This window comes from Ovis canadensis, chromosome 17 (assembly GCF_042477335.2).
Source record: "Ovis canadensis isolate MfBH-ARS-UI-01 breed Bighorn chromosome 17, ARS-UI_OviCan_v2, whole genome shotgun sequence".
NCBI lineage: Eukaryota > Metazoa > Chordata > Mammalia > Artiodactyla > Bovidae > Ovis > Ovis canadensis.
This window is the reverse complement of record NC_091261.1, coordinates 83,009,606-83,036,038: the sequence shown is the minus strand read 5'-3', so window position 1 is coordinate 83,036,038 and position 26,433 is coordinate 83,009,606. Positions and strand designations below refer to the sequence as shown.

The 26,433-nt window shown below is 65.9% G+C and overlaps 1 protein-coding gene across 4 annotated transcripts; it reads left to right on the top strand.

The window, feature by feature from the left end:
• The first annotated feature begins 703 nt into the window (after nt 1–703).
• Nucleotides 704–26,088, top strand: GNB1L (G protein subunit beta 1 like). 4 transcript variants are annotated; one of them, XM_069558023.1, is made up of 8 exons: nt 791–955; nt 2,301–3,041; nt 15,492–15,609; nt 16,082–16,207; nt 17,858–18,023; nt 20,003–20,101; nt 22,504–22,719; nt 25,624–26,088. In XM_069558023.1, the coding sequence occupies exons 3-8, from the start codon at nt 15,500–15,502 to the stop codon at nt 25,873–25,875; spliced, it is 969 nt and encodes a 322-aa protein (XP_069414124.1). In that variant the 5' UTR covers nt 791–955; nt 2,301–3,041; nt 15,492–15,499; the 3' UTR covers nt 25,876–26,088. The 4 variants fall into 4 exon arrangements, with proteins under 4 accessions (XP_069414125.1, XP_069414124.1, XP_069414126.1 ...); XM_069558026.1 differs by having other exon boundaries at nt 797–955; nt 17,861–18,023; XM_069558024.1 differs by lacking the exon at nt 2,301–3,041 and having other exon boundaries at nt 704–955; nt 17,861–18,023.
• The last annotated feature ends 345 nt before the right edge of the window (nt 26,089–26,433 follow it).

Here is a 26,433-nt window from a genome sequence, read left to right as displayed (position 1 = left end):
TAAATTATCAGGTCAATTAGGAAAGACACAACCGAAAAATACAAGTTTCATTCACACTTCCAGGAGGCGTTTCCTGGCTGGGTGCCACCTCTATTATTTTTGGCGAGGCTGTTGAAAGGCCCATAGACCCTGAGAAGGTACAATGTAACCTTTGATTCCGTTTCAAGGATCAAAGCAAGTAAGCTTGGGTGCCAAGGCAGATAACATTTCAGGGACGGTCTCATGAAAGGAGTCGCTAGACCAGGGCAGAGAGGGGGCTCGTGTGACACCACTCCCGGTGACCTCGGCCGTGGTAACCCGCCCGCATGGGGCGGCCGCCGCGGCTGCGCTCCCGGGGTCCGTGCCGGCTCCCCCCGGCTCGCCCCCGGCGGACGGTCCTCGGACGGCCCCGCCCTGCCGCTCCGGGGCGCAGGGGCGCGCTCGGCCCTGGCCGGGCCTCCGCGACGGGCACTCTGCGGACACGCCGTCCGGCGGGCGGGCGACGCAGCCCTTCTGTGCCAACCCTCCCGGTACCCCTCCTGGCGCTCGGCAGGAACGGAGGGCAAGGGACGCGCCCTCAGCCCGGGGCCTCGTCCGCCGCCGGACTCAGCCCCCGCCGAGCGCGCGCACGCGGCCCCCAGCGCGAAGCGCTCCCATCAAGCCCCGCGCCGCGCCGCCCGCGGGCGGGGCCGGAAGCGCCTGCGCGTTCTCAGCCCGCGAGCGCAGGGCGCAGGCGCGGGCGCCGCCGGGAGACCGGCGTGGGGCGTGGCCGCGCCCGGCGCGGGGCCGTGGGGGCGGGCGCGCGCACGCGGGGGGCGGGGCCCACGGCGCGGGGCCGGCACCTGGCCGCCCGGTCTGCGGTCCTCGGAGGGCCGGCGGGCTGGGTCTGCGCCCGTCCTTCTCTCCGCGCGCGGCCCGCGCGGCCGGTCCCGCCGCTCGTGCGCGCCTTTGAGGGGGCGGCGCCGCGCGGCCGCAGGTAGGTGGGCCTGGTGTGGCGGCGCGCGATGCGGCGGAGGGCCGGGCCGGCCGGGCGCCCGGCTCCCCCAGGCAGCGCGGGCGGGCGGAGCGGGCAGGGGCGCGGCCGGAGTGCTCCGTGGGCGGCGCGTTGTCCGCGGCCGGTGGGACTCTGCGTCGCTGGGCAGGGCCGTGCTCGGCGTTCACCTGCCGCCCCAGGGTGTTAGTGTCAGGATGGGGCGGGCTTTCGGGTGGAGGACCTCCCACCCCAGCACGCGCACACAGAGGAGTGGGTGCGGACGGAGGTACGGGGGCCACCCTGGGGTGCGGAGCGGAAGGACCTGCAGGCCGTGCCCCCTGGAGGAGCTCCGGCAGACGGGGGACTGGTGGACTCGCGGGGGGCCGCCCCGAAGGTGAGTGCAGGCCGGCGTCTGTGGGCGGCGGGTGGAGGGGGCGGGTGTGGAGCCTTGCGGGCGAAACCGCCCCCGGAGGGGTGAAGCGGGAGCGCCGTACCGACTACAGGTGGACGTCCTGTTGCAGGGAGACTGGGGAGGGGGTAGCCCTCAGGCAGGCTCCGTGCATCTGATGGGAACCGCCCCTTCTCTGCTCTGTGCGTCTTTGGCCCGCTCAAGCACGTGGCCCTTTGCGTGGTGACCTTGGAGTGAGTGATCAGAGCGGGCGGAATTAAAGCTGTCGGCGGGAGGGGCTGGACTGGACGCGGGCTGTTGACAGGGCGGGGGATGCAGGGAGGAGGCCTTTGGGGTGGGGGTGGCTGGCCTGCGAGTAGGGACAGTGGTCTGGACGGGGGTGGGGGTGGGCTGGAGGGCACACGGGTAACAGCTGCCGCGCTCTGGGGGTCTCATGACACCGAGCGCCTGACAGTGCAGGGTGGGATGGGTGACGCGTCGTGGGTGCCTGGGGGTGCTGTGTGCTGGAGCAGGCCAGGGTGGCCTCAGGCCAGGGTCAGCTGCATCTTCACTTAGTGGCTGGCGTGTGGCCACAGACGAGTGAGTTCACTCAGCACCGCGCCTCAGGCACAGCGAGAGGACCGGCCTCTTTGGGGTCCGTGTTCGCCGAGCATAGGGCCCCCGTGGCGATGCTGTTGTCAGCCTTCTGAAGTTCCCTGACAGCCGACCAGGCTGCCCGAGGAAGCCCGGGGGACCTGCTTGGGCCCTCCTCCTCCTGGGTGGATGTGGCTGCTTCACCCCCTGTCCTTGAAGGGGCCAGGCGGTGTTTGCCTGCCTTCTTGGCCTCCCCGGTGGGCCTCCAGGCCCCTCGCACGGAGAGGTCCGGTGGGGCCCGGGGCCGGCCGCCCAGTGGCTATGGTGGGGCCTCCTTCCCACCTCTCCTGCCTTGTTTTTGGACAGGTTGTCTCGGATGGTGGCCTCCGGCTTTCGGTCCCGTTGGCTCTCCTGGGCTCTCCTGAGGTGGCCGCGGTCAGCTGCCCGCTCAGCGCTTGGCTGGAGCGCCCTCTTCAGCCGCCTCTGCCCTTGTGTCTGTTGCTTCTGCCTGCTCTCTGGGCCCCTCTCCTCGCGTCCTCTCTGGTTGGTGCTGCAGCTCCCGTCCGTTCCCAGCGGGCCTCGTCACCGGTGGCAGGGCCCTCGCTGTGCTGTCCGGGTGGCGGCCAGCTGTGCCACGCACACGCCTGGTAGCAGATGTACGGAGCCTCTCCCGGGGTCGTGGACGCACCCCCAGCGGATCCCTGGATCGAGCGGTCCAGTGTGGGGACCCCGTGTGTGTACACGACTGTGGAGCGGACGAGCTCGGCGCGCGGTGCTGTCGCAGAGAGGGCCCCCGTACGTGCTCGGCTCGGCCCCGGGCACCTGCGATGGCGCACCTTGGCTGCTGGACCGATTCCTGGCGCAGCTGGACAGTTACCCGACCTCCCGCTTAGAGCACCGCCGGGACAGCCTCAGGCGCCTGGCGGACCGAGCCTGGGCGTGGGCAGCCCCCGGCCTCGATGGGGAGGGGACGACCGTGGGCTTTATCCCCAAGGTCTTGAGGAGGTTCTTCAAGCCCCAGACGGCCCTGCCGAGTGCTGCACTGCAATGCTCTGGGCCCTGTCTCCAGCCTCGAGCCGGCCACTGGTGGCCCCACAGCTGCCCGTGGTGAGAGTGCTCACTTAGGTTCTCAGAGGCCCGGCTTGCAACACGGGCGCTGTGCCCAGGCCTGGCTCCACTGCTCTGGGCCTCTGCTGTTTCTAGTTCAACTCCATGTCCAGAAACACTCGCTCTGAGCAGCTGCTTGCCACGGAGGGCAGCCCAGGCCCATGGGGCCTCTTGCCTTGTCCAGCTCTGCACACAGTCCTGGTCCTGTGGGGCCAGCCGCCCCCAGCCAGGGCAGGCACCCCCAAAGCTTCACCTGCGTGTACAGGATCAGCCGAGCCCCTGCCCAGAGACCAGGTCCCTCTCACCCAGGATGTCCGGGAGTCACCATTAGGTTCCCCCCGGGGGGCGGTGAACACCACCAAGACCCCAGGAGAGCCCCCATTCTGTCTCCACCCCCATCTGCGGCCCCCATCTGAGCACAGGCCGTGCAGGTGTGGCGGTGCCCCCAGTGAAGCGGCCTACGTGCCCCCGTCACGGTGGGGTGGCGCCTGAGCGCTGGGCCCGCTGCTGGGCGGAAGGTGCGTGTGTTCGGGTTGTCTGGGCGCAGACAGCTCCCCGTGAGCCCTGCACCTGCCCCAGGGGGAGCTGCAGCGGCGTGGTGGTCCCTGCCCTGTCCCCCTCGTCCTCCGAGCCCCCGGACCTGGCGGGGGGCGCTGCCGGTGGGTGGACCGAGGTCCCTGGGTCATCCCTGTCGCTGTCCAGGCGGCCGGGTCCCCACCCCTTCAGTGCTGGGGTGCCCGGGCCTGCACGCAGCCCTTTTGGCCCCTGTGTGGCGTCTGCTCTCACCGCTGCCCCAGGCTTTGCCCCCGCGCACCAGTCAGTCCTCGGGGCAGGAAGTTAGGAAGGCCGCCTGGAGGAAGTGGCTGTTCTCAGTCTTGGGGAGAAGCGGGAGGGCCTTGGTGGAGACGGGTGCCCCTGGGGCTCACAGCTGCCCGCCTGCCAGGTGGGCCCTTGCCAGGTCTGGTCTCCTCTGGGCCCCACTGCCCTCCCCGGCTGTCCCGCCCACCGCGCCTCTGCCTCAGCCCGCATGCCCATGCTGTGACGGCCGCGTCCCCGGCAGACAGCGAGCCCCGTGGTGGGGCCTCCAGCAGTCGGCCTGGTGTCCCCGGCACACGGGCGGGGCTGTTAAGCGGGCGGGGGATCCCTGGCTGACCGTGAGTCTTGTCACTGGCGTCACAGGTGAGGCTCCTGCTTGGGCCGCGGGGCATGCGAGGTCCGGCTGAAGGAGTTGGGGCTGAAGCAGGGGGCGCAGGGGAGCAGTGTGGCCCCGAGGACCGGCTTCCAGGCCGGCGGCGAGGGCACGAGTGAGCCGCAGACTGGTTGTGAGGCTCGGGGCCAGGGTGGGGGTCCTGGTAACGCGCGCTGAGGCACCTCGGGCGGGTCAGCACAGACGGGTGGAGGGCCGGCTCCTGTGGGCGGCTGGGCCAGCGCTTCAGGGCCCTGTGGGTCTTAGAGTTCTGAAGAAGACGGAGGAAGGATCGGTCGAAACCTAAGTGCAGCTGATAAGGCATTCTAGAAAGCACGAATAACCCGCTGGTTAAGCGTTTTAAGTAGAGTGGACGGGCATCGTCTGGCCCTCTACCGTGACGGAAAAGCCTCTGGCTGCACGTGTGTTAGCTCGCGGCACAGACACCTCGTGAGCAGAGCAGCTTCGAGTCTGCAGGCGGGGGAGCCTGCTGTTCGGTCCCTCAGTCGTGTCCGACCCTTGGACGCCCTGGACTGTGCCCCCCCAGGCTCCTCTGTCCGTGGGATTTCCTAGGCAGCAGTGCTGGAGTGGGTGGCCACTTCCATTGTTTCCTGCTCCAGGGGACCTTCCTGATGCGGGGCTTGGACCCACGTCCCCTGCACTGCGGCGCATTCCTAGCCACCGAGCCCCTGGGAAGCTGGCAGGAGGAGGCTGGCACAGCAAAGCAAGCACGCAGGCAGGGAGAGTGTCGTCTCGTCTCTGATCGGACGGAGGAGGCTGGATGTTCCCCGCCTGGTCACGCTGCGACCCCCGGCTCTCCTCTGTCCAGCCCGGTCAGCCGTAGCCTGGCCTGCTGTGGGTTGGGAGGGCAGCAGGCCGCTGACCTGGCCTTTCCGATGGGCATGGGCTTGGTGGCGCAGCTGGCCTGTCGACACCCGATGTGGATTGCGTGGTCTCGCATCCCGGCCACCTCGAGGTGCCGGTGTGAATGTCCCTTCGGCATCGCCCCGTGTGCCGCCTGCTCAGCCCCCGATGGTGGTGTCAGGACATCTCCCTGTACCCTAGTTTGAATGCCCTTCCTTCACATGACTCGGGTCACCTGGCCTGCAAGGCACCCTCACCAGCCCCTTCCCTCCCTTCTGGTCCAGTCTCCGCGTCACGGGCCTGCCCCTCCCTGTCCCCCTGTGTGTCTGAGCAGCACTGGCCCGGCCAGCAGCAGGGGTGAGCCTGCACCCCAACACCTGCCCATGCGGGAGCAGCCTGCTCGGGCCACCAAGGGGCCCCGAGTGGGCACGCCCTTTACCCCCACAGATGTGGGCCCTTCCGAGTTCCCTGGAGCTTCCTGGTGCCAGCCCCTGGGTGTCGGCCGCATCCCAGGCCCTGCAGAGTGCCGTGAGGCAGCGTGGCCAGCCCTGGGCGCTGTGCCATGGGGGGCGGATCTCCTGGTGGGAGTGGGGCCCAGAGGCCTGTGCCCGGGAATGGGTCCACGTCCTGGGCAACAGGGGGCTTTTCCACGCCCGCACCAGGGACACACAGGCTGGCGGCCCATGGCTAGCTGGGGTCGCCCCCTGCCCTTAAGCGTGCCGGCAGCCAGCCGAGGACACCTGCGTGGCCCGCCTTCCTGCCGTGTCTGACTCCCGGGGCAGCGGCCCCTCACCCTGGCATTTCCTCCTGGACCATCCCGCCGTCCCAAGGGATCCGATGGGCAGCTGCACGCCCACGCTGCCAGTCGGCCCTTGCGGCTCGTGTGGGTAAGACCACTCTATGGAGGCACGCGGGGAGTGGGCCGTGCTGCGGCGGGCCGCTGGGCCGTCAGGCTACTCCTGACCACCCTCCCCACACATAGCCACGCCAGGCTGGGAGGCAGGGGTGGTGGGTCGGGGACGGGGTGCAGGTTGGGGCCCCTGGGTGCCTAGTTCCTGCCCCCCGATCCCTGAAGCCGCCTGGGGCACTGGCCTGGCCCCCACCCCCTTGCGGCCCTGAGCTGCCTGCCTGAGCCCCTCCCAGGCCTGTGTCTTTGAAGCCACGGATACTGACAGAGGCTCCAGTGAATCCAAGGTCGCCCGGCAGGCGCTGACAGACGGCCGGCCACGATACTATTTCTGATTTAATAAGCAAATGGGGGCCGGCCCTCGGTAATAATTAGGGCTAATTACTGAGGAGGTGTTGACAGACTGGCTGAGAGGAAACAAACTACCTTTATCCCGGAGCTTAGAGTCGGGTTTCGCGGCGCTATCTGCCCTCCGAAAGGAGACGCTTCAATCACTCACCGAGGCTTCAAAGGGGCAGGGGCCCGGCGGGGAGGGCTGTGACGTGAGCCTTTGACTGCACAGCCAGCCGCCCATCCCAGAGACGCTCCTTTGTGCGGTTGGGGTCCCGGGCAGACCCGCCATTGCACCGGCCCGGGCCGGGGCTCCACAGGCGCGACGGGCAGCCAAGGCTCTCCCGGGTGGGCAGGGAGGCTGGCGCGTGTCCTGGGCCCAGGGAGCGAGCTGCAGGGACCCGGCCGGGCTCTGCCCTGGACCCTGGACCAAGGCTTCCCTGCAGCGTCGTTGGCAGGCCCGGCCTCCCTGGCTGCTCGGGGCGGGGCCGCCCCGACCAGTGAGCCAGCGCCGTGGACAGGACGCTGACGCATGGGCCTCAGCAACAGGAGCGCCGTGGCGTGTTGCGGGCTCCCGCAGACCTCCCCGCAGCTCCGAGCCGGGGGTGGTGGGCAGACCCCCTGTCCAGCCAGGACGGGTATGACACGGCTTCCGGGAGCCAGTCCTGGGCTCAGGCTTTGCCGTGGTCCAGGCTGATCGGGACAGTGAGGATGGCGGCCTGTACAGGTGCGGCCTGCAAGGCCCAGAGGGACGGGTCTCAGGTCCCCCACCTGCAGGACCACAGGGAATGCCCCGGGGCATGCCCGCCGGCAGGGCCGTGTCCCATGAGGGAGGCCTGTTGCTTCCCGACTCCCCTCTGTTCGGGAGGAGCCGCGAGCGTGCTGACAAAGGTTCCCAGGCAGCTGGTTAGCTGACTGCGGACTACCTTCTGTGGGGCAGCTACTGATGGATCTAAGTCTCGGTTCAGTTCAGTCGCTCAGTTGTGTCTGACTCTTTGTGACACCATGGACGCCACATCTCCCTGCCCATCACCAACTCCCAGAGTCCACCCAAACCCATGTGCATCGAGTCGGCGATGCCGTCCAGCCATCTCATGTCTCTCCTCTGTCGCCCCCTTCTCCTCCTGCCCCCAGTCCCTCCCAGCACCAGGGTCTTTTCCAACGAGGCAGCTCTTGGCATGAGGTGGCCCAAGTGCTGGAGCTTCACTCCAGCAACAGTCCCTCCAGTGAACACCCGGGGCTGATCTCCTTTAGGATGGACTGGCTGGCTCTCCTTGCAGTCCAAAGGACTCTCAAGAGTCTTCTCCAAAACCACAGTGCAAACGCATTAATTCTTTGGCGCTCAGCTTTCTTTATGGTCCAACTCTCACATCCATACATGACCACTGGAAAAACCATAGCCTTGATGAGATTGACCTTTGTTGGCAAACTAATGTCTCTGCTTTTTAATATGCATTTCATGGCTGCAGTCACCATCTACAGTGATTTTGGAGCCCCCCAAAATAAAGTCAGCCACTGTTTCCATTGTTTCCCCATCTATTTGCCATGAAGTGATGGGCCCAGATCCCATGATCTTACTTTTCTGAATGTTGAGCTTTAAGCCAGCTTTTTCACTCTCGACTTTCATCAAGAGACTCTTCAGTTCTTCACTTTCTGCCATAAGGGTGGTGTCATCTGCATGTCTGAGGTTGTTAATATTTCTCCCAGCAATCTTGATTCCAGCTTGTGTTTTTTCCAGTCCAGCATTTCTCATGATGTACTCTGCATATAAGTTAAATAAGCAGGGTGACAATATACAGCCTTGACGTACTCCTTTTCCTATTTAGAACCAGTCTGTTGTTCCATGTCCAGTTCTAACTGTTGCTTCCTGACCTGCATACAGATTTCTCAAGAGGCAGGTCAGGTGGTCTGGTATTCCCATCTCTTTCAGAATTTTCCACAGTTTATTGTGATCCACACAGTCAAAGGCTTTGGCATAGTCAATAAACAGAAATAGATGCTTTTCTGGAACTTCCTGGCTTTTTCCATGATCCAGCGGATGTTGGCAATTCGATCTCTGGTTCCTCTGCCTTTTCTAAATCCAGCTTGAACATATGGAAGTTCATGGTTCACGTATTGCTGAAGCCTGGCTTGGAGAATTTTGAGCATTACTAGCATGTGAGATCAGTGCAATTGTGCAGTAGTTTGAGCATTCTTTGGCATTGCCTTTCCTTGGGATTGAAATGAAAACTGACCTTTTCCAGTCCTGTGGCCACTGCTGAGTTTTCCAAATTTGCTGGCATATTGAGTGCAGCACTTTCACAGCATCATCTTTCAGGATTTGAAATAGTTCAACTGGAATTCCATCACCTCCACTAGCTTTGTTCGTAGTGATGCTTTCTAAAGCCCACTTGACTTCACAGTCCAGGATGTCTGGCTCTAGGTGAGTGACCACACCATCGTGATTATCTGGGTCGTGAAGATCTTTTTTGTACAGTTCTCCTGTGTATTCTTGCCACCTCTTCTTAATCTCTTCTGCTTCTGTTAGGTCCAGACCATTTCTGTCCTTTATCGAGCCCATCTTTGCATGAAATGTTCCCTTGGTATCTCTAATTTTCTTGAAGAGATCTCTAGTCTTTCCCATTCTGTTGTTTTCCTCTATTTCTTTGCACTGATCGCTGAGGAAGGCTTTCTAATCTCTTCTTGCTATTCTCTGGAACTCTGCATTCAGATGCTTATATCTTTCCTTTTCTCCTTTGCTTTTCATCTCTCTTCTTTTCACAGCTATTTGTAAGGCCTCCCCAGACAGCCATTTTGCTTTTTCGCATTTCTTTTCCATGGGGATGGTCTTGACCCCTGTCTCCTGTACAATGTCACGAACCTCATTCCATAGTTCATCAGGCACTCTATCTATCAGATCTAGGCCCTTAAATCTATTTCTCACTTCCACTGTATAATCCGTATAATAAAGGATCTGATTTAGGTCATACCTGAATGGTCTAGTGGTTTTCCTCACATTCTTCAATTTAAGTCTGAATTTGGCAATAAGGAGTTCATGATCTGAGCCACAGTCAGCTCCTGGTCTTGTTTTTGCTGACTGTATAGAGCTTCTCCATCTTTGGCTGCAAAGAATATAATGAATCTGATTTTGGTGTTGGCCATCTGGTGACGTCCATGTGTAGAGTCTTTTCGTGTTGTTGGAAGAGGGTGTTTGCTGTGACCAGGGCGTTCTCTAGGCAAAACTGTTCGCGTTTGCCCTGCTTCATTCTGTACTCCAAGGCCAAATTTGCCTGTTACTCCAGGTGTTTCTTGACTTCCTACTCTTGCATTCCAGTCCCCTAGAATGAAAAGGATGTCTTTTTGGGGTGTTTGTTCTAGAAGGTTTTGTAGGTCTTCATAGAACTGTTCAAGTTCAGCTTCTTCAGCGTTACTGGTTGGGGCATAGGCTTGCATTACTGTGATACTGAATGGTTTGCCTTGTAAACGAACAGAGATCATTCTGTCGTTTTTGAGATTGCATCCAGGTACTGCGTTTCGGACTCTTTTGTTGACTATGATGACTAGCCCATTTCTTCTGCGGGATTCCTGCCCGCAGTAGTTATAATGGTCACCTGAGTTAAGTTCACCCATTCTAGCCCATTTTAGGGTCTAAGTCTATTAGGGCAAAACTAGGGTGGGAAATCACTTTAAATAGGAAAAGCTCTTAAAGCTGGCAGTGAGTCTGTTTAAAGTCACCTTAACTGGAGTGAGAAATTGGATCTAAAACCAGAAAATGTAGGAAGGAAGCTGGGTTTTCAAAATATCTTGGTGGTAAGTCACTTGAGAAGCAGTCCCCAAATACTCCCTGAGCCACGTTGTTTGGAGATCGGCCTCCTTGGGGATGGCAGGAGGGTGCTCACCCCCAGGTGGCGCGGCCGTCCCGTGCAGGATGAGCGATCTCACGCGCTGTGGCCCCCGAGTCCTGGGCTTATTCCAGTCGTCGCGTCCGTGGGGGCTCCTGTGGGCTGTGGCACCCGAGACAGTTCTGAGCAAGTGCCCTCAGCTGGGACTTGCCACCTGTGTTCCTCAGGACAGGCCTGGGGTTTGGGTTTCGGGGAGCAGGACCTCCCACATAAACGGCCATCGCACGTACCCCGGGAACGTCTGTCCACACGGGCCCCGTCTCCCCAGAGGAAGGCAGCCTCTGGGGTGGGGTTTGGCCCACCTCCTCGCGGGTCTCTGCCCGCTGGCCCATATCTTCAGCTGTTTTTTCATCACCGTGGCCTCAGGCTGATCCTTGTGACACATGCTTACGGGGAGTTCCAACACGCAGGCAGAAAGCCCCTCAGAGGCCCCTCCCCTCCGCGCACCCCCGATCCTGACCCCCGAGCCCTGGCACCCGCCGTTTCCAGCATGCGCAGTACACCGGGCCGTGCAGAGGGTAGGCTGGTCCTTGCTCCCGTTCCCCTGGATGCGTCCACAGCGTTGCGCTCAGTCCTGGGTTCCCGCACTATCACTCAGGGTGGGTGGCTATTCGGTCAGCTTGCATTTGAGAGATGCTGTGAGCAGAGCTGGCCGCTCAGGCACGGTTTCGTTTCTGCAGAGCCGATGTCCTGCGGTCGCAGCGCTGGCGACGCTCCTCTGCTGCTCCGGCCCAGGATCTCCCAGCTGGCTGTGGGCCTGCGTGCGGCTCCATCCTTGCAGCGGCTCTGCCGGCCTCCCCTGAGCCATGGCGCTTTTGCTTGCATTTCCCCACGGCTAAGGGCGCTGAGCTGCGTGTCCCCATCTGCGCGTCTTACAGGCGACGTGTCTGCCCGTGCCGTTGGCTTCGGTGCTGCTCAGTGGCTTTCAATGACACTGACGTGCAGTGACACGCACACACTTGAAGGAGGAAACCGGGTCAGTTCCAGCACCCATGTGCGCCTCGCCGCCCCGGAGACACACAGGCCCCGGAGACACGCGCACGCCGTCCTGGGGGAGTGCCCAGGGCCTCCTCCCGACCCCCGGCCTCACACAGCCTCCTGCTCCCCGCACCAGCCCTCCCCAGGTGCCCTCAGCTGCTTGCTGTGGCCGCTGGGTGTCTTGCCCTTTCTACAGTTCCGGCTAAACAGCGTCGCGGTGTCCCCTCTCCTCCACCGGCCGCTTTTCCGCGAGCTTGAGGCTGACCCGTGGGGAGCCTGGTCAGCCCTGCTTTGTTGGGGTGTAGCGGCCATCACTGTGTGTTCGGCCTCCGTGGGTGTGAGGACCGTCCCCGGTGGGGGGCCTTTTTCTAGAGACGCAGCCAAACTGTATTCTGAAGTGACTGGACCAGTATGCTCCTAGGAGAGTTCCCCCGCTTCACATGCGTCCCAGCGGCCGGCGGCGTGGCCTGTCTTTAGCACTGGCCACTCCTGTGAGCCTGCAGGGCACATGGCTGCGTCTGTCCCTTGATTCCCCTGAAGCACAGGGCCGGTGAGGCTGTTCTCACGTCCTGATTGGCCACTTCATATATTCTTTTTTTAGGTTCACACACGCACAGATTTATCTGAATTTACTAGTTGCCCGCACCAGCTCTTAGCTGCAGCCTGTGTGACCTAGTTCCCTGACCAGGGATCAAACCTGGGCCCCTGCACCGGGACTGTGATGGCTCAGCCACGGGACTGCCAGGGAAGCCCCAGGAGCCTGTCTGCTGGGAACTTCCCTTTGTTCATTTCAAGTGTTTCCCTTTGCCCACGGAGTACAATCATAAAAGCCGCTTAAAGCCCTTATCTGATGTTCCCAGCTTCAGAACCGTCAAGGTTGGCATCTGTAAATTGTCGTTTCCTGCGAGAATTGATCTCATTTCCTGGTTCTGTGTGTCGTACCCTGGACATACCCTGGACGGGCTGTTATGTTGGGTCCCCTGGAGAACGTTAAGTGTCATGTCAGCAGGCCATCACCCCGTCAGACAGCCTCGCCCCCCGCGCAGACCGCAGCTTTCCGCTCGTGTGTCCGTCTCCAAAGCTTCCAAGGCTCTGCTTTGGGCCGTGCACCAGCCACTCGGGTCAGCCTGAGCCCTGGGCAGCGTTCAGAGGTCCCAGCTCAGGTGTTGACGCTGGCGCTGCTGTGGGTCCGTCCCGCCCTGGGCAGCGTTCAGAGGTCCCAGCTCAGGTGTTGACGCTGGCGCTGCTGTGGGTCCGTCCCGCCCTGGGCAGCGTTCAGAGGTCCCAGCTCAGGTGTTGACGCTGGCGCTGCTGTGGGTCCGTCCCACCCTGCACAGCTCAGAGGTGAGCGCGGGCTTTCCGGGGTTCATACCATGACCGCCTGTCTGTCTGTAGCCCTCTGCTCTCTGCCGTCTGTCTCACACACAGGGTCTGGCAGGGCGCTTTCTGTGCAGTCCCTCTGGCCACAAAGTTGGGGCAACCTCAGAGCCACTTCTCCCGCGAAGCTCCCTCTCCGGGGCCGCGCCTGGGGCAGGGCCGAGAGAGGGGAGAAGCAGATGCCATCCCAGACTCCATCGGGGACTCAGACCCAGACTCCAGAACCCTGGGTCCTGGTGGCTGTATGACACTCTCTCTGTGCCACGTGTTACGCTTTTAGCTCAGTCCGGGATTCAGACTTTTCCCTGCACTGAACCTAGTTCCTCTCCAAGTCTTAGCCACCCCTGCCTCACAGCCCTGCAGCCCGACCCAGCCTGAAGGCAGTGCCCCAGGACGCAAACACAGAAGCAGGAAGCTCGTCCCCACTCAGCTCAGCTCTCCAAGTTCCTGCCTGCCTCCAAAGTCTGTCTGCCGCCCTTCACTTCTCCATTTCTGTTTTGCCTGGAGGTTTTCTCTGCAGTCGCCGGAGAGAGAGGCGAGAGGCAGCATCGAGCCCGCTCCATCCGGGCCAGAACCAGCGCCGCTGGGGCGGCATCGGTCCCGGGCGGGAGCGGCTCTGCCCACCTGTCTCGGCGTGCGCGTTGCCCGCTTCCGTCTTTCACCCAGCTTTCTGTCTGGCATGCAGCTCTCCCTTCATCTTGAAGACTGCCGCGTGTTTTAAAGATGCTTTAGGTTTTCAGCTCTTTTGATGTGCAACAGGTAGACAATTCCTGGTTGAGTCTTTTATCTTCTTAGTTGGGGCTGTGATGGAACTTTCTCTGATGGGTTGCTGCTTGTGTCCATGGAGCCTGTTGAGTTCTGACTGCTGGTTTTCTTTGCTGCTGCTGTGCTGAAGTTTCCTTTGAATGTTTGAGTCTGTTTTATCCTTTTCTATCTTGGACTCTCGATGTGAACCAGGACCTCGTTGAGGCCCACATGTGGCCAGTGTGCTCTTTACTCTGAATTCAGAAGAGCTGCCCTGCCATTTCCCCGGACCTTGACCTCTGTCCTGAGTCTGAGCTGAATGCCCTCTCTGGGCCCCTGTGGGTGCGTCGGGAGGTTCCTACAGGCCTGGGTGGACGGGCTCCTCCCGCCGCCCCTGGGAGGTGGTGGATGGGGTCCTGCCCGCTCCTGTCCCCCTGGAGGTGGTGGATGCCTGTCCTTGCGTGTCCCCCATGACGAAGCGTCTCTGCTGCAGCCCCAGCTCACCCCCTGCCCCCAGTAGCCTCCCCCCACCCGGGCCTCTCCGGATCTGAGCGGGCCACGCTCCATGTAGCTCAGGCCGTCTCGGGCCTCAGAGCCGCGCAGCGTCGTCTGCCCCAACCCTGCCCTCTGCTCGGTCCCTCCACACCTGTGGCCCCTGCAGGGCCCCTGTTGACGGGGGCCTGCCCTGGGCACTTCGAGTGAACCGCCGAGGCCTGGTGTCGGGGGTCCTCGGGAATGACTCTCAGGCTGCGGTTTGGGCCTGAGGTGGCTGAGAGCTGCGGGGCAGCGTCAGGCAGCTGTGGGCGCAGCTCCAGTTCTAGCTCAGCCTGTGAGATGACCTGCCCCCAAGCGCCCTGGGCCCTGTCCGTGGGCCGGGACACGAGGCTGGGGTCAGCCGCAGGCTCCTGCCCCTCCTGCCCCATACTTTGCCCACACGGGGTGGGAGTGGGGGCCCCGCAGAAGGCCAGGACCCCTGCACAGCGTCAGCCCCTCGGCTGCCTCACCTAGGGGCCTCTGGGGCCGAGTGTCACAGTGCTGGAAGAGCCGTCAGATTCTCCCTTTTTAATTTTTGAAGGAATGTGTCTCGCAGACCCAGGCCTGTGCTTTGTGGATTAGCTGTCGGACTCCTCTGCTTGCCGAAGGGGAGAGTGACAGGCCAGGGTCGAGGCCGCCGGGCGGCCGTGTGCTCACCGCTCAGGGCGGCCCCCTGCCAGGAGATGGGGTGATGTGATTATTCTCAATTAGATTAATAAAGAATAATTAGGCATCATAAATCAAGTCATCACGGGTATTGTCATGGGGAAAATATGTAGCTAGAATTAATTAGTGTTCGAATAAAGCGTTCACTTTAATCGCCTGAAACGCTGGAGCCCTTAATTGCTGAGGCTTTGTCTTGGCCTGAGCGTCCAACAACAGCGTGACAGGTTTGCTCCCCGCGTCCTTCCGTCGGGAAGCGGTTGGCGGGGGGCCTGATTCACCCGCTGGAGCCAGCCCCGTGCAGGTTCTGGAAACTCCCGTCAGGCCGCGGGCGATGGCGAGCGCAGGCTGGGCCTCTGCGGCGCTGTGTGTGCCTGGGGCCTGCATTGTGGGCGCCCTCAGCCCTGCCCCATGGCACTGACGGCTGTGTGCAGACTTGGGGGGACTGTCCCGGGGCCCAGCAGGACGGCCCCTCAGCCGCACCGGGCTCTGCTCCCTGCCGTGCCCTCAACCTGGCTCAGGACCTGCAGGCAGACGGGAGGCCGTGGCTTGGCCTCCAGCAGGACTGGGGCAGGGTGGTCAGAGGGGCTCAGAGGGGCCCCGGCAGCCCCTCCTCTGGGGGGCCCACAGGCCTTGCTCACGAGACACGTGCTCTGTAAGAGCAGCCCCCCTGGGCGGTGGCAGGAGACCGGCCCGCGTCTTGCCCGCACACCGTGGGAGCCGCTGCTCCGCCCCTGGGTGGCGGTGTGCAGGGTCCAGGCTGGACAAGGCCATCGGCTGGCTCGTTGCTGGGGCGGGGGTGGGGGGCCGAGCCCACAGCCCTGTGAGGACCAGGCCTGCGTGCCTCTGACTACGCGGGGAGGGCTGGGCAGGAGGGGCCCCCTGGGGGACATGGAGGGCAGGGTGGGGGCTCCAGGCAAGGGGGCCTGTCGGCCGGGAGCCGTCCCAAGGAGCCCGCGGCCATGTAGGCCCCCCTCCTTCCACAGGCAAGCGCATGGCGGCCCCCGCGCCCGACCCGCAGTTCATTCTGCGCGGTGCTGGCTCGGCCGTGCGTGCGCTGCACTTCTGCAGTGGAGCCCAGGGACGCCCGCTGCTCCTCTCAGGGTGAGTGCCCCGCCCGGGCGGCCAGGAGGGGGTGTGGGAAGGGCCCAGGCTGCCGCCCGCTCGGCCGCCCCACAAGCACGTAGGGCACCTCTCCCAGCATCCGCTCCCCAGAGGAGAGCTGCCCCAGGCCGCCGCCCTGCCTGGAAGTGGGTCGTGTCTCCTGGGCGCCTGTGGCCAGCCGTCCCCTGCGAGTTGTTGGCTGGAGCGCCTGCTCACCGGCCAAGTGGTGCCCCCTGGCCCCCACCCCACACCCAGGCCTGAATCCAGCCCACCCCCCAACCCCCGGGCCTGACTGCAGGCGCCCCCCCGACTTGACTCCAGACTGCCCCCCAGGCCTGACAGCAGCCTGGCTTCAGCCCCCGACCCCCCAGGTCTGGCGGCAGCCCTCCCTGGCTCTGAGCCTGAAAGCAGCCGCCCCCGCCCCAAGGCCGGCCCTGACCGCGCCCCGGCCCTGACCGTGCTGTCTGAACAGGTCGCTGCGTGGGCTGGTGCACATCTGGAACCTGGAGACACGGAGGCCGCTCGCTGCCCTGGACGGCCACGGGGGCCAGTGTGTGACCTGGCTGCACACGCTACCCCGGGGCCCCCAGCTCCTCAGGTGGGCCGTGGTGCTGACCTGGGGCGGGGAGGCCGCAGTGGGCCTCGCCTGTGTGTCCCAGGAGGGGCTGGGGGCTGGCGGCAGGGCAGGGGCCTGCAGAGGTGATGGGACAAGCCCCAGCTAGGCGGTCGGCCAAGAGGCGGCCAGAGGGCGCTGGGGGGTGCAGGGCACGCTGGGGGCCTCCGCCTTCCCCTGGAGACAGGCACGGTGCAGGCAGGGTGGGGACCCCGCTGCCAGAGTGCCTGCTGTCTGGGGGCTCTCTGCCCATGTCCAGGGGTCTCACCCACAGATAGCTGAGACGTCAGAGGGCTTTTCCGGGCACTCTCTGCCCCGGAACTCCCAGACAGGGCAGCTCTGGGGCTCTGGACTTGAAGCCTGGGCACTGGAGCACCATGGAGGCTGGTCCCCAGAAAACAAGGCCTGTAGGCCCCAGGGGCCTTCAAAGCACTTTTGTGCTGGACACAAGCCTCTCGTGAGCCCTGGGGCGGCTGAGGCTGGCCGAGTCTGGGGGCCGTGCCCTGGCCGTGTGCTCCTTTAGTCCCCGCAAGTCCTCGACCCGTCCCCCGAGCTGCGCAGACTCACCCCTTGCACATGGCCCTCGCTCTCTCCATGATGGTTGGAGTAGGGGCCGTGTCCGAGGGCCCAGCTGAGCCACCGCAGCCTTCCTCCCAGGTGTTGAGTGGAGGTGTAGGCCTTTCCGGGCCCCCTGCTCCCCCAAGCACCCTGGGCTGTCCTGGGGGAGCCCCCACGGGAGGCGGGCCCCTTGGAGAGCCAGCCTGCGGACGCGTGCAGGGCAGTCGTGGGGGTGCTGGCGTGCATGCATGACAGCTGGCTGCGGTGCCCCGCTGGGCAGGACACAGAGCACACAGGTGCTTGAGGGGCCAGGTGTGCGCTGCTGCAGTGGCGGCCGGGGCCCAGCTGTGTTTGCACGTCCAGCCTCCTACATGGCCCTTGAAGGGAAGGTGCCCTTTCATGTCAGGCTGGAGGACAAAGCTGGGGCCCGGGCCGGCCTCACCAGGCCCCGCAGACCCCCCGGCCCGGCCTGCACACCCAAGCCTGCACCTGTGCCCGTGGGCGGGCCCTTCCTCCTGCTCTGGACCCCCGGGGTCCTCAGGTCGGACTGCTGAGGCAGGCCTTCGGGAGGAGCCCCTCCGCATCCATGCCTCATCCCCCAGGGGTGTGTACATAGTCCCCCTCCTCCTGGGTTCCTCGGACGGGAGACCCGAGGGCCAGCGAGGGGCTGCTGCAGGGACACAGGCTTGAGCTGTCTGAGGGCCCAGCCTTTCTGGGCGTAAATGCCAGGCGGCGCGCTGGGTCCTCGGTGTCGGCCCCCCGTCTGCCGTGGACCCCAAGCTGGCACGTCGGGGCCGCAGGTGTGAGTGTGGTCCTTGTCAGCGCAGGAGCCGGGGCCTCCCCGGGAGGGGCCCCCGCCGCCCCGTGGCCTCCCCGGGAGGAGGCCCCCGCCGCCCCGTGGCCTCCCCGGGAGGGGCCCCCGCCGCCCCGTGGCCTCCCCGGGAGGGGGCCCCCGCCGCCCCGTGGCCTCCCCGGGAGGGGCCCCCGCCGCCCCGTGGCCTCCCCGTGGCCTCCCCGGGAGGGGGCCCCCGCCGCCCCGTGGCCTCCACCGGGAGCCCCAGCCGCCCCCTTTTGCAGCAGCCAGGGCCGCGACCTGCAGCTGTGCGTGTGGGACCTGGCGGAAGGCAGGGGCGCCGTGGTGGACGCCGTGCGCCTGGAGAGCGTGGGCTTCTGCAGGGCCTCCGTCCTGGCCGAGGGCCCGCAGCGCTGGACGCTGGCCGTGCCCGGGAGGGGCAGTGATGAGGTGAGTGAGCCCCAGGCGGCTCCGGGGTCTCCGAGCAGCCGTGGCCTGGTCGCCTGGGTGTCCCTGGTGGTGGGCTCGGGCAGGGGGCCCAGGTAGGCTGGGGTCTTCGGGAGGCCCTCAGGGCGTCAGGAGCGGGCAGGCCCCGTGCGGTCCAGGTGGGCCTCAGAGCCGGGCCAGCAGGGGAGGCGGCCTTTCAGAGTCAGAACTGAGCGCCGACGTGAGGCCTTGGGCAGGGCTGGGATGCTGCTGGGGGACACACACCAGGGTGGCGACCGCTGGACAGAGGGGACGTCAGAGAGCAGGGCCCCAGGGTCACTGTCGGGGGGCGCAGGCTGAGCAGGGCTGGGTCAGGGAGGCCTGGGGGTGGGGCCTTGGGGGACTGGCCAACTGGGCCTGGGGGTGGCACCCTCTCCGTCCCCCACCTTGTCCCTGCTCCCTGAGGGCCAGTTGGCAGGCAGGGCTGGGCGGGCACTCGAGCCCTGCACCCAGGAAGTTTGGCCAGCGCCCAAGAGGAGCCGCGAATCTCAGAGCAGACCCAGCTCATAAATAACGAGGCAGGGACAGGCGTCTGTTTGTTCGCTGAGGCGCTTAAATCTCCAATTAGGAGCTACATGTGCTTTTGTTGCCAATTTGCCAAAAACCTGTTACGAGTTTTATTAATGTGAAGAGAGAGGGCTCCATGGTCTCCCGCGGCAGCAGTGAGACAGTGCTGAGCCTCCTCCGTGCCTGCCCTTCCCGAGCAGGCGGCGGGGTCTGGGCCTGGGGCTGGGCGCCTCCTGGGAGCGGGCCGTTCCCTGTGTTCCCGCCTGGACTCAGGCCTCAGGCCCAGGACGTGATCCCGCCCCGCCTGCCCGGCCGTCTGGGTGGCCACGCTTGCCTAAACCAGACATCCTTCTGGAAGCAGAAAGTGCCCTCGGATGCCAGGCGGGAGCATCGGTGTGTAGGAGGTCCCCCTGCACCTCTGACCACAGGGACCGCAGCCAAGTGCTCTCACACCAGCACCGTCCCCGCCCCAGCCAGTCCCCCTGAAATGCAGGCGCTCGGCCCCCGGGCCCTGCCCTTGGCTGGGGTAAGCCTGGACGCCTGAGGCCTGGGGGACCTCTCCCGAGAGGCCTCCACGTCCTCCTGGTCTGCCCAGTCACTTTCGGGCCACACCCTGGGCCTCTGCGTCCTCCCAGCGTCCTTTGTCCTGCTGGCGCCTCTCCTGAGCCTCGTGGCTGCCGTGGGGATGGCTCGCTTTTCTAGCTCATGGCGGGGCGGCCCTCTCACGGCTCAGGTCCTTTTCTGCGTCTTTGGAGCAGTGAGAACAAGGTGTGCGGGGCAGAAGCTAGCCCTGCAGGCGCGACGGTGTGGGGGGCATCACGTTGTGTGGTGTTGGTGAGAGCGTCCCCCCCGCACCACACCTCGGCACCTCTGGTTCACCGGAGTCCCTCCCGGGGGTCCTGCGTTCCCAGCAGGCGTCCGTCCTCTTGATGCCGCAGACCATCTACACCACGGCCTCGCCGTCTGGAGACCCCTGTGGGCACACTGCCCATGGTGCCTCGCCCGCAGGGAGGCCACCAGTCAGGGCACCCAGGAGGGTCTGTGCTGGCCTGGGCGACTCTGAGCACAGGCTACACGCGGGCGGAGCAGCGGGCACTGGGCCCAGGACAGCCCGGAGGCTCCAGGCCGTCCTCATGTGAGGCCCAGCCGGGCGGGGGCGCCAGGAGGGCAGGAGCGCCAGGCGCTGAGTCAGCATGTAGGGCCGAGCCGCCCGCCCAGCTGGGAGGTCAACACGAGGGAGGCCCCAGGCACGATGCCCTCGAGGGCCCCGCGGGTCACCAGGGAGTGACACGTGCGCCCTGCACGGCCTGGGGCCCAGGGGGTCGTGCGGAGGCGCAGACAGGCCCGCAGCGCTGAGCGGAGCCTTGGGCCTCCTGTGTGTGCGGCCCAGCCTCGACCCGGCTCCAGCCCAGACGCGCCTGTTTTCTTACCGTCAGGTCCAAATTCTGGAGCTGCCGTCCAAGACGTTGGTGAGCTGCCTGAAGCCCGAGGCGGGGGCCAGGCTGGGCATGCCCATGTGCCTGCAGCTCTGGCAGGTAAGGCCCTGTGCCCGGCCACGCCCCAGCCACGCCCCCGGGCGTGAGTCATGCCCGTTGGGGACGGAGCTCCTGGTCCCCCTCCTCCTCTGCCTTGCCATGCCCAGCCTGCCCAGCTCCTGCTGTGAGGGCGCCTGCAGACCCTGCGGGCGGTGGGGGTCGGCGGCCACCTCCCGGGGAGCCACGTGCTGCCCTCTGGTCTGCGTGGGCTAGTGGGGGCGGTGCTGGCCCACTGTGCAAGCCCCGTGGCCTCCGATCGCTGGACGAGCTGCTCAGCCCTCCAGCCCGTGGGGGACTCAGCGCTGTCCAGCGGCCGTGTCCTCCTCACTCAGCTGATCTGCTGACCACACGCGGGCGGGAGGCATCTCCGAGGCTGCGGCGGGGGTGGGGTCGGCCTCGGTCACCACGGCATCTCTGCTCTGGTGGCAGCGAGTGGACGGCCCAGGGCACGCACTCCAGGGTCCAGGTGGTGTCCTTGCTGTCACAGACGCCGCGGGGAGCGGGCCACTTACTGGGGCCGCTGGGACCAGGGGAGCCGTCCAGCCCTGCAGTTAAGACACGGCCCTGCGGAGTGAACGGGCCTGTGCACCCCACTCCTGGCCCTGCCTCACACTCGCTGCCCCCGCAGCTTCTGAACTGAGAGCAGCCCTCGGGGGCATGGGGAGCTGTGGGCCCCGAGATTCTCCTGGACAGCGAGGCTGTGGGTGCGGGCTGGTGGGGGTGGGGACGGGGGGCGTGGGCAGCTGTGGGCCCCGAGACTCCTAGACAGCGAGGCTGTGGGTGCCAGGCTGGCGGGGGGACGGGGGTGCTCACAGGCCCCAGAGGGGACGCAGCACATCCGCTCACTCTCCCTGGAGACGCTGTTAGCGTCGTTGTCTAATCATGTAAGAATTCCATCAGAACCACGTTAGAAACAGGATGTACAAACTCGTCAAGGGAACCGACACGGCTGACAGGACCCGCCGAGCTGCGCTGGCTGGTGCGGATCCAGCCCAGAGCCCCTGGCTCAGAGTTGGCCCTGGACGCATCTCCAGGCCTGGGCCTCGGACTGCCTACCGCTGACGGATCCAAGTGTGGCGGGGCCCCTGACCAGTCAGTCAGAGGCCTTGTCCAGCTCCTGAGAACGGACGGCCTGTGTTGTGAGGAGGATGGTCACGTGGGAGGTCAGGGCTCACGCACACCCGACCTGGAAGCTGGCCCTCCAACGCCCGCCGTCTGGCCAGCAGGCTCCCCAGGAACCCTGAGGTGCTGGGGCCCCTGTGGCCGGCACACCCAGGGGCTGGCGGGGATGCTGAGTGAGTGGGGTGGGCCTGCCCGCGCGGTCTTCGGGCGGCGGGGACCCTGTGTGCGGTGGGGGTCCTGGGGGCCTCAGCACAGGGGGTGTGGGCCCTGGGCCGGGAGCTCTGACTGGTGCCCCCACCACCACGTGGGGCCTGGACAGGTCAGCAGCGTGCAGCCCTCACTCAGCCGGGCACCCCAGCCCAGGCACGGGGCGGCCCCCAGTGCAGGGGGAGCGTGCGGGCGGGGGCGGCAGGGTCCCAGGGCAGAGCCCCCGAGGGGTGGACCCAGGCCCAGCCATCCTCACGGCCGCTTCCTCGGACTTTCTTCCTGTCTCTTCTGGGTGCTCCTGTGGGCGTCGGGAAACCAGGCGCACGGGTCCTTCCGTCCCTCCAGACCCCGGGTGGGCCTGTGCGGGGCTCCCCGCCCCCTTCGCTCCCTGGCACCCTCATCTCACCTGCGGTGCAGCCCTGGGCCCAAGGGAGGGCCATCTCCAGCACGGCCCAGGCTGCGTCCAGCGCCAGCCTCCCTCCTCGGGGCTGCGGCAACCCCGGGCCAGGCCCCCGCTGGCCTTCCAGGGCCCAGGGTGGCCGCTGAGCCCTTGGTCAGGGAAGTCCCGCGGCCCAGCTGAGGGGCGGGCATTCTCAGTCACCGCTGAGACCCGGGAGCTCGGCCAGCGGTCCCGGGGCAGCCACCAGGCGCAGGGCATCCACTCCCGGTTGGTGCCAGGCTGGCCTGGGGTTCATACGCCCCCACCCCCACCCCCCGCGGCCGCTGTGCAGCCTCTGACCCGCACCCTCATCCATCACGCGGCGGGCGGGGCACTGACTCTGTGGGCCTGGCGGTCGGAGGCGGGGGCTCACGGCGACGTTGACAAACTGCAGAAGGTTCATTTTTCATGGAGACGGAGCTCGCGATTTTCTTTGGCCGGCTTGCCAGACAGGTGGCCGGCCCCGCCCAGGGGTGGGCGCGCATGTCAGCGGTGGGAAGGAGCCGGAAGGCCGGTGTGCCCCTCGTCCCCCGGCACTGGCCCAGACTGCGTGTCGGGCGCCTGGGTCCGGCGGGGCGGCCGGCCCGTCCCCAGCCCCTTCTCCACTGGTGCTGACGCCCCGCTGTCCCCGCAGGCCGAGTCCAGCCCCCGCCCGCTGCTCCTGGCCGGTTACGAGGACGGCTCGCTGGCCCTGTGGGACGTCTCCATGCGGAAGGTGTGCAGCCGCGCTGCCTGCCACTCGGAGCCCGTCATGGGCCTGGCCTTGGACCCGCGGAGGGCCAGGGGCGTGTCGGGCTCCGCGGAGAAGGCGCTGGCCGTCTGGAGCCTGGAGGGACAGCAGGCACTGCAGGTCAGCGGGCCAGGCCGAGGGTCCATCCATCCTGCTCTGCGCCGGCGGTCTGATGGGCTGAAACAATATTTAGGCATGAAAAGGACTTGGTGCAGGCCCCCGGCTAATTAATCATCGGGGCCGGCTCAGGCAGGCGGCGGGCGAGGGGCCGCGCTCCTGAGCTGCACACAGAGCTTGGGTTTCTCTTGGGCTGTGGCCGACAGCGGTCACGTCTCGTCCATCTAGGGGAAAGGCATGTGGGATCCGGGCTGTGCAATCCAGTTTGAAAACTCAGAGGAATTTGGTCAGTAAGGAACTGATTAATCAAAAAAAAAAAAAAAACCTAACCGTACGTGGAGAAATCCCCTGGTGAGGCGCCTGTAGCCGTCTGCACGCTGCCCGGGGGGTGGGGGCCTCGGGGCAATGTGACCGGAGCCTCGCCCGCCCTCCACGGCCGCTCAGCCCCGGGGAGCACGTCTGGGTGCCCAGTGCCCAGCCCTGCGGGGAGCCTGGGTGCATGCTGGCTTCTGCGGGGGCGGGAGCCCTGGTTAGCCAGGAAGCCTCCGGAGGCTGAGACCTGTCCACGGCCGGCTCTGAGGGCCCGGGTGTGGGGACGCAGGGCCCCAGGGCAGCCGCGTGGGACACTGGCTGCACCCTCTTGGGCTGTGTGTCCTGGGCTTCCTCGCAGACTAGAGGCCACAGAGGAGGGGGTCTCAGACCCTCCGCAGGGGGGCCTCGCGCAGGAGCCCAGACCCCCACGGCCAGAGCAGGCCCTGCACTCGGGGAGGCGGGCCCGGCAGAGGTGGAGACAGGCCTCTTGCCTGCAGGCGTTGCCGCCCCCAGGGCAGGGCTGCCAGGGTGGAGCCCCAGGTAAGAGCGGAGACCAAGGCTGGACTCCAGTGGCTGGAGGGGCACCGGCTTCCGGAAAGGCGCCCCCTCGGGAGGCCTGCGCTGGAAGCAGAGTGAGTGGCCGTGGCCGCGGGTGGTGCCTGAGCCGGGCCCCGTGTCCCCACGGACAGGGTGGCGCCCCTGCAGCCCTGCCTCTGTCACGCTCACGGACCAGCACAGCGGCTGCCCGGCCTGTGTCCCAGCGAGCCCTCGGCCCCGTGCGGTGGGGCAGACCGCCTCCCCACAGGGACTCTGCTGTGGGGTGCGGATTCTCCAGTCACCAAGGCCTTGGGGTCCCGGCCACGGGTGGCGGGAGTCGACACCCCCGAGGTGGGCGGGGCCGTGCCGCGGTCATCGCTCACCGAGGGCGGAGGGCCCGCCAGGTGGGTGTGAGGGTGCCCTCCGCCTCTGCTCCTGCCTGGTGGGGCCGAGGCAGCCCCCCCAACACCGTGGGGTGCTGCTCCCCTCCGGGTGTCCCCTGCACTTCAGCCCAAGTGGCCGAGGTCTGGGGACCAGGCCGCTGCCCGGAGGGCCCCACCCACTGCGGCCCCAGGCCCCCCCCTCCCGCTGTCTTCGCCCAGGTCCTGACCTGGGCCGCGCTGTGGGGGGAGCAGACACAGGAACTTAAGCCTTAGAGCGCCTGCGGCACGTGCAGCGCAGAACCGAGGTGCCGCTCGCCCACGAACGGGGACCCCCGAGGAGAGGGAGGCAGGGGGCTGCTGGGCCTCGCGCAGCGCTGTCCCAGGGGCGCACCACCACCCGGCCACTTGCTGCTGCGTCTCCAGAGCCGCGGGTCCCAGAGGCCTCGGGGGCCTGGGCACGCTGGTGTCCACGGGCGAGTCGCGGGCCCTCGGTGTCGCCCTGGAGCCATGTGAACAGAGATGTGCCTCACCTCGCCTCCTGGCTACAGCTCTAACGAGCCCAAATCAATCTCCCCGCGGGCAGGCGGGCGGGCCAGCGCTGCGGACGCAGCTGGGGCTCCGCGCAGAGCGGAGCAAGGTAATGGGAACCAGATGGGCCCAGCGCATTCCTGGCACCTGAGGTCACGCGCCAAGTGAGCCCTGTTGGCCGGGTCCTTCCCCAGGGTCCTGGTCCGGGTGGGCTCAGCGAGGCTCATGGTGCCTGGGCCCTGGGTCATCCTCACCAGGGCACTGGGTGCCCACCCGCCTGGGAGTCCCAGCTCTGCCCCTCAGGCGGGCTCTGGGCCGCGGCCGCCCTCAGACAGGTGGTATGCAGACCGCCCTGCCTCCTTCCTCGGGCAGGTCCACAGCCTTGAAGAGCCTGATTTACGCCACCCAGGTGGCTCTCCCACCATGCCCGGGCTGGTCGGCCAAGCGCTCCCTTGCCCTGCTGCTGGCCGCAGCCCACCCACCTACTCCCCGACCCTGCTGGGGGTGCCCTGCCGAAGCTGGTAGCAGGCTGCACAGGCCGGGGGGCGGGAGACGCTGCCCACACACCCAAGGACAGGGCCCTGCCCCCTTGACCATCCCCGGTGCCGGCAGGAAGGGTAGCCCATCTCTTCCAGCCCGGGCATTCCCAGCTTCCAGGAGGAGGAGGAAGGTCCCCCCTTCGCCCTGGGTCCCTCCCAGGCAGTGACGTTGGCCTGGACGCACCCTGCCCTGCAGGGACCCCCTCTCGGTCCCCACTGTTAACAGCCCCCCAAAGCAGGCCACATGGGTTCCAGTGAATCCACGGCTCGGATTCCAGGGCTAGAGCTCCCGGGAGAGGCAGGGGCAGGTCCTTGCCTATGAGTTGGGGCGCAGGCCTGCTCTGTGCACTCTGCCTGCTCCGCAGGGCCTTGCGTTTGGAGCAGAGGAGTGGCTGCTCTGGTGCTGGGGCACTGAGCCCTGAGCCTCAATTCCTGGGCAAGAGGGGCAGAGGGCGTGGGGCACACAGGGCTGCTGGTCACCATGGACAGGGAGGAGGAGGGGCGTCCCAGACGGCGGGGGCAGGCCGTCCAGGAGTAGAATGTCCTAGGGGCATGTCAGGAATCGATCTAAGGAGCCGCCTGACGTCTCCCTGCCTCTCTGATCACAGGTGCGTGGGACCCACGAGCTCACCAACCCTGGCATCGCCGACCTCAAGATCCGGCCAGACAGCAAGATCCTGGCCACTGCAGGCTGGGACCACCGTGTCCGCGTGTTCCAGTGGAAGACAATGAGGCCGCTGGCCGTGCTGGCCTTCCACAGTGCCGCCGTCCACTGCGTGGCCTTCGACGCCACGGGCCTGCTGGCCGCAGGCTCCGGGGACCAGCGCATCAGCGTCTGGTCGCTGTACCCACCCACGTGACTCAGCACGGAGGGGGTGCGGACAGAGGCGTGGGTCCTGGGCCCCCCGGGTCACTCAGGCCCCCTCCTGCCGAGGACCCATTCCCCGTGACGCAGCGCACGTGGGCCCTGGTGGCTGATGTTCACGGTGTAACCAGGCTGGACACGGGGCGCCTGACATCCAGGCGAGAGGCCACCCCGCGCGCCTGACAATAAACTTGTTTGCAGGCCTGCAGCTTTGAGGTGTGAGCTCTCCCAGGCAACCCCTGCTTCCCTGGGGCGTCAGAGGCAGGGCCATCCCCCAGCAGGTGGCCGGTCACACAGCACGGCAGGGGGCGCGGTCCCAGGCTCCAACCCCCCGCAGACAGCCGGGGCTGAGAGCGTGCCCCAGCGAGAGGAGGCCAGTGGGGGTGTGGGGAGGGGGCCAGGCCTGCAGCAGGGTCCCAGGAGGAGGGCTCAGCCCAGGAGTGAGGCTGAGGTGGCCACCAGGCATGGGGCACGGTGGCTGAGCCGGGCGGACGGGGACCCGGGGCAGCTTCTGACCCTCCTCACTGGGCTGCGGGCTAGGAGGAAGGAGGCC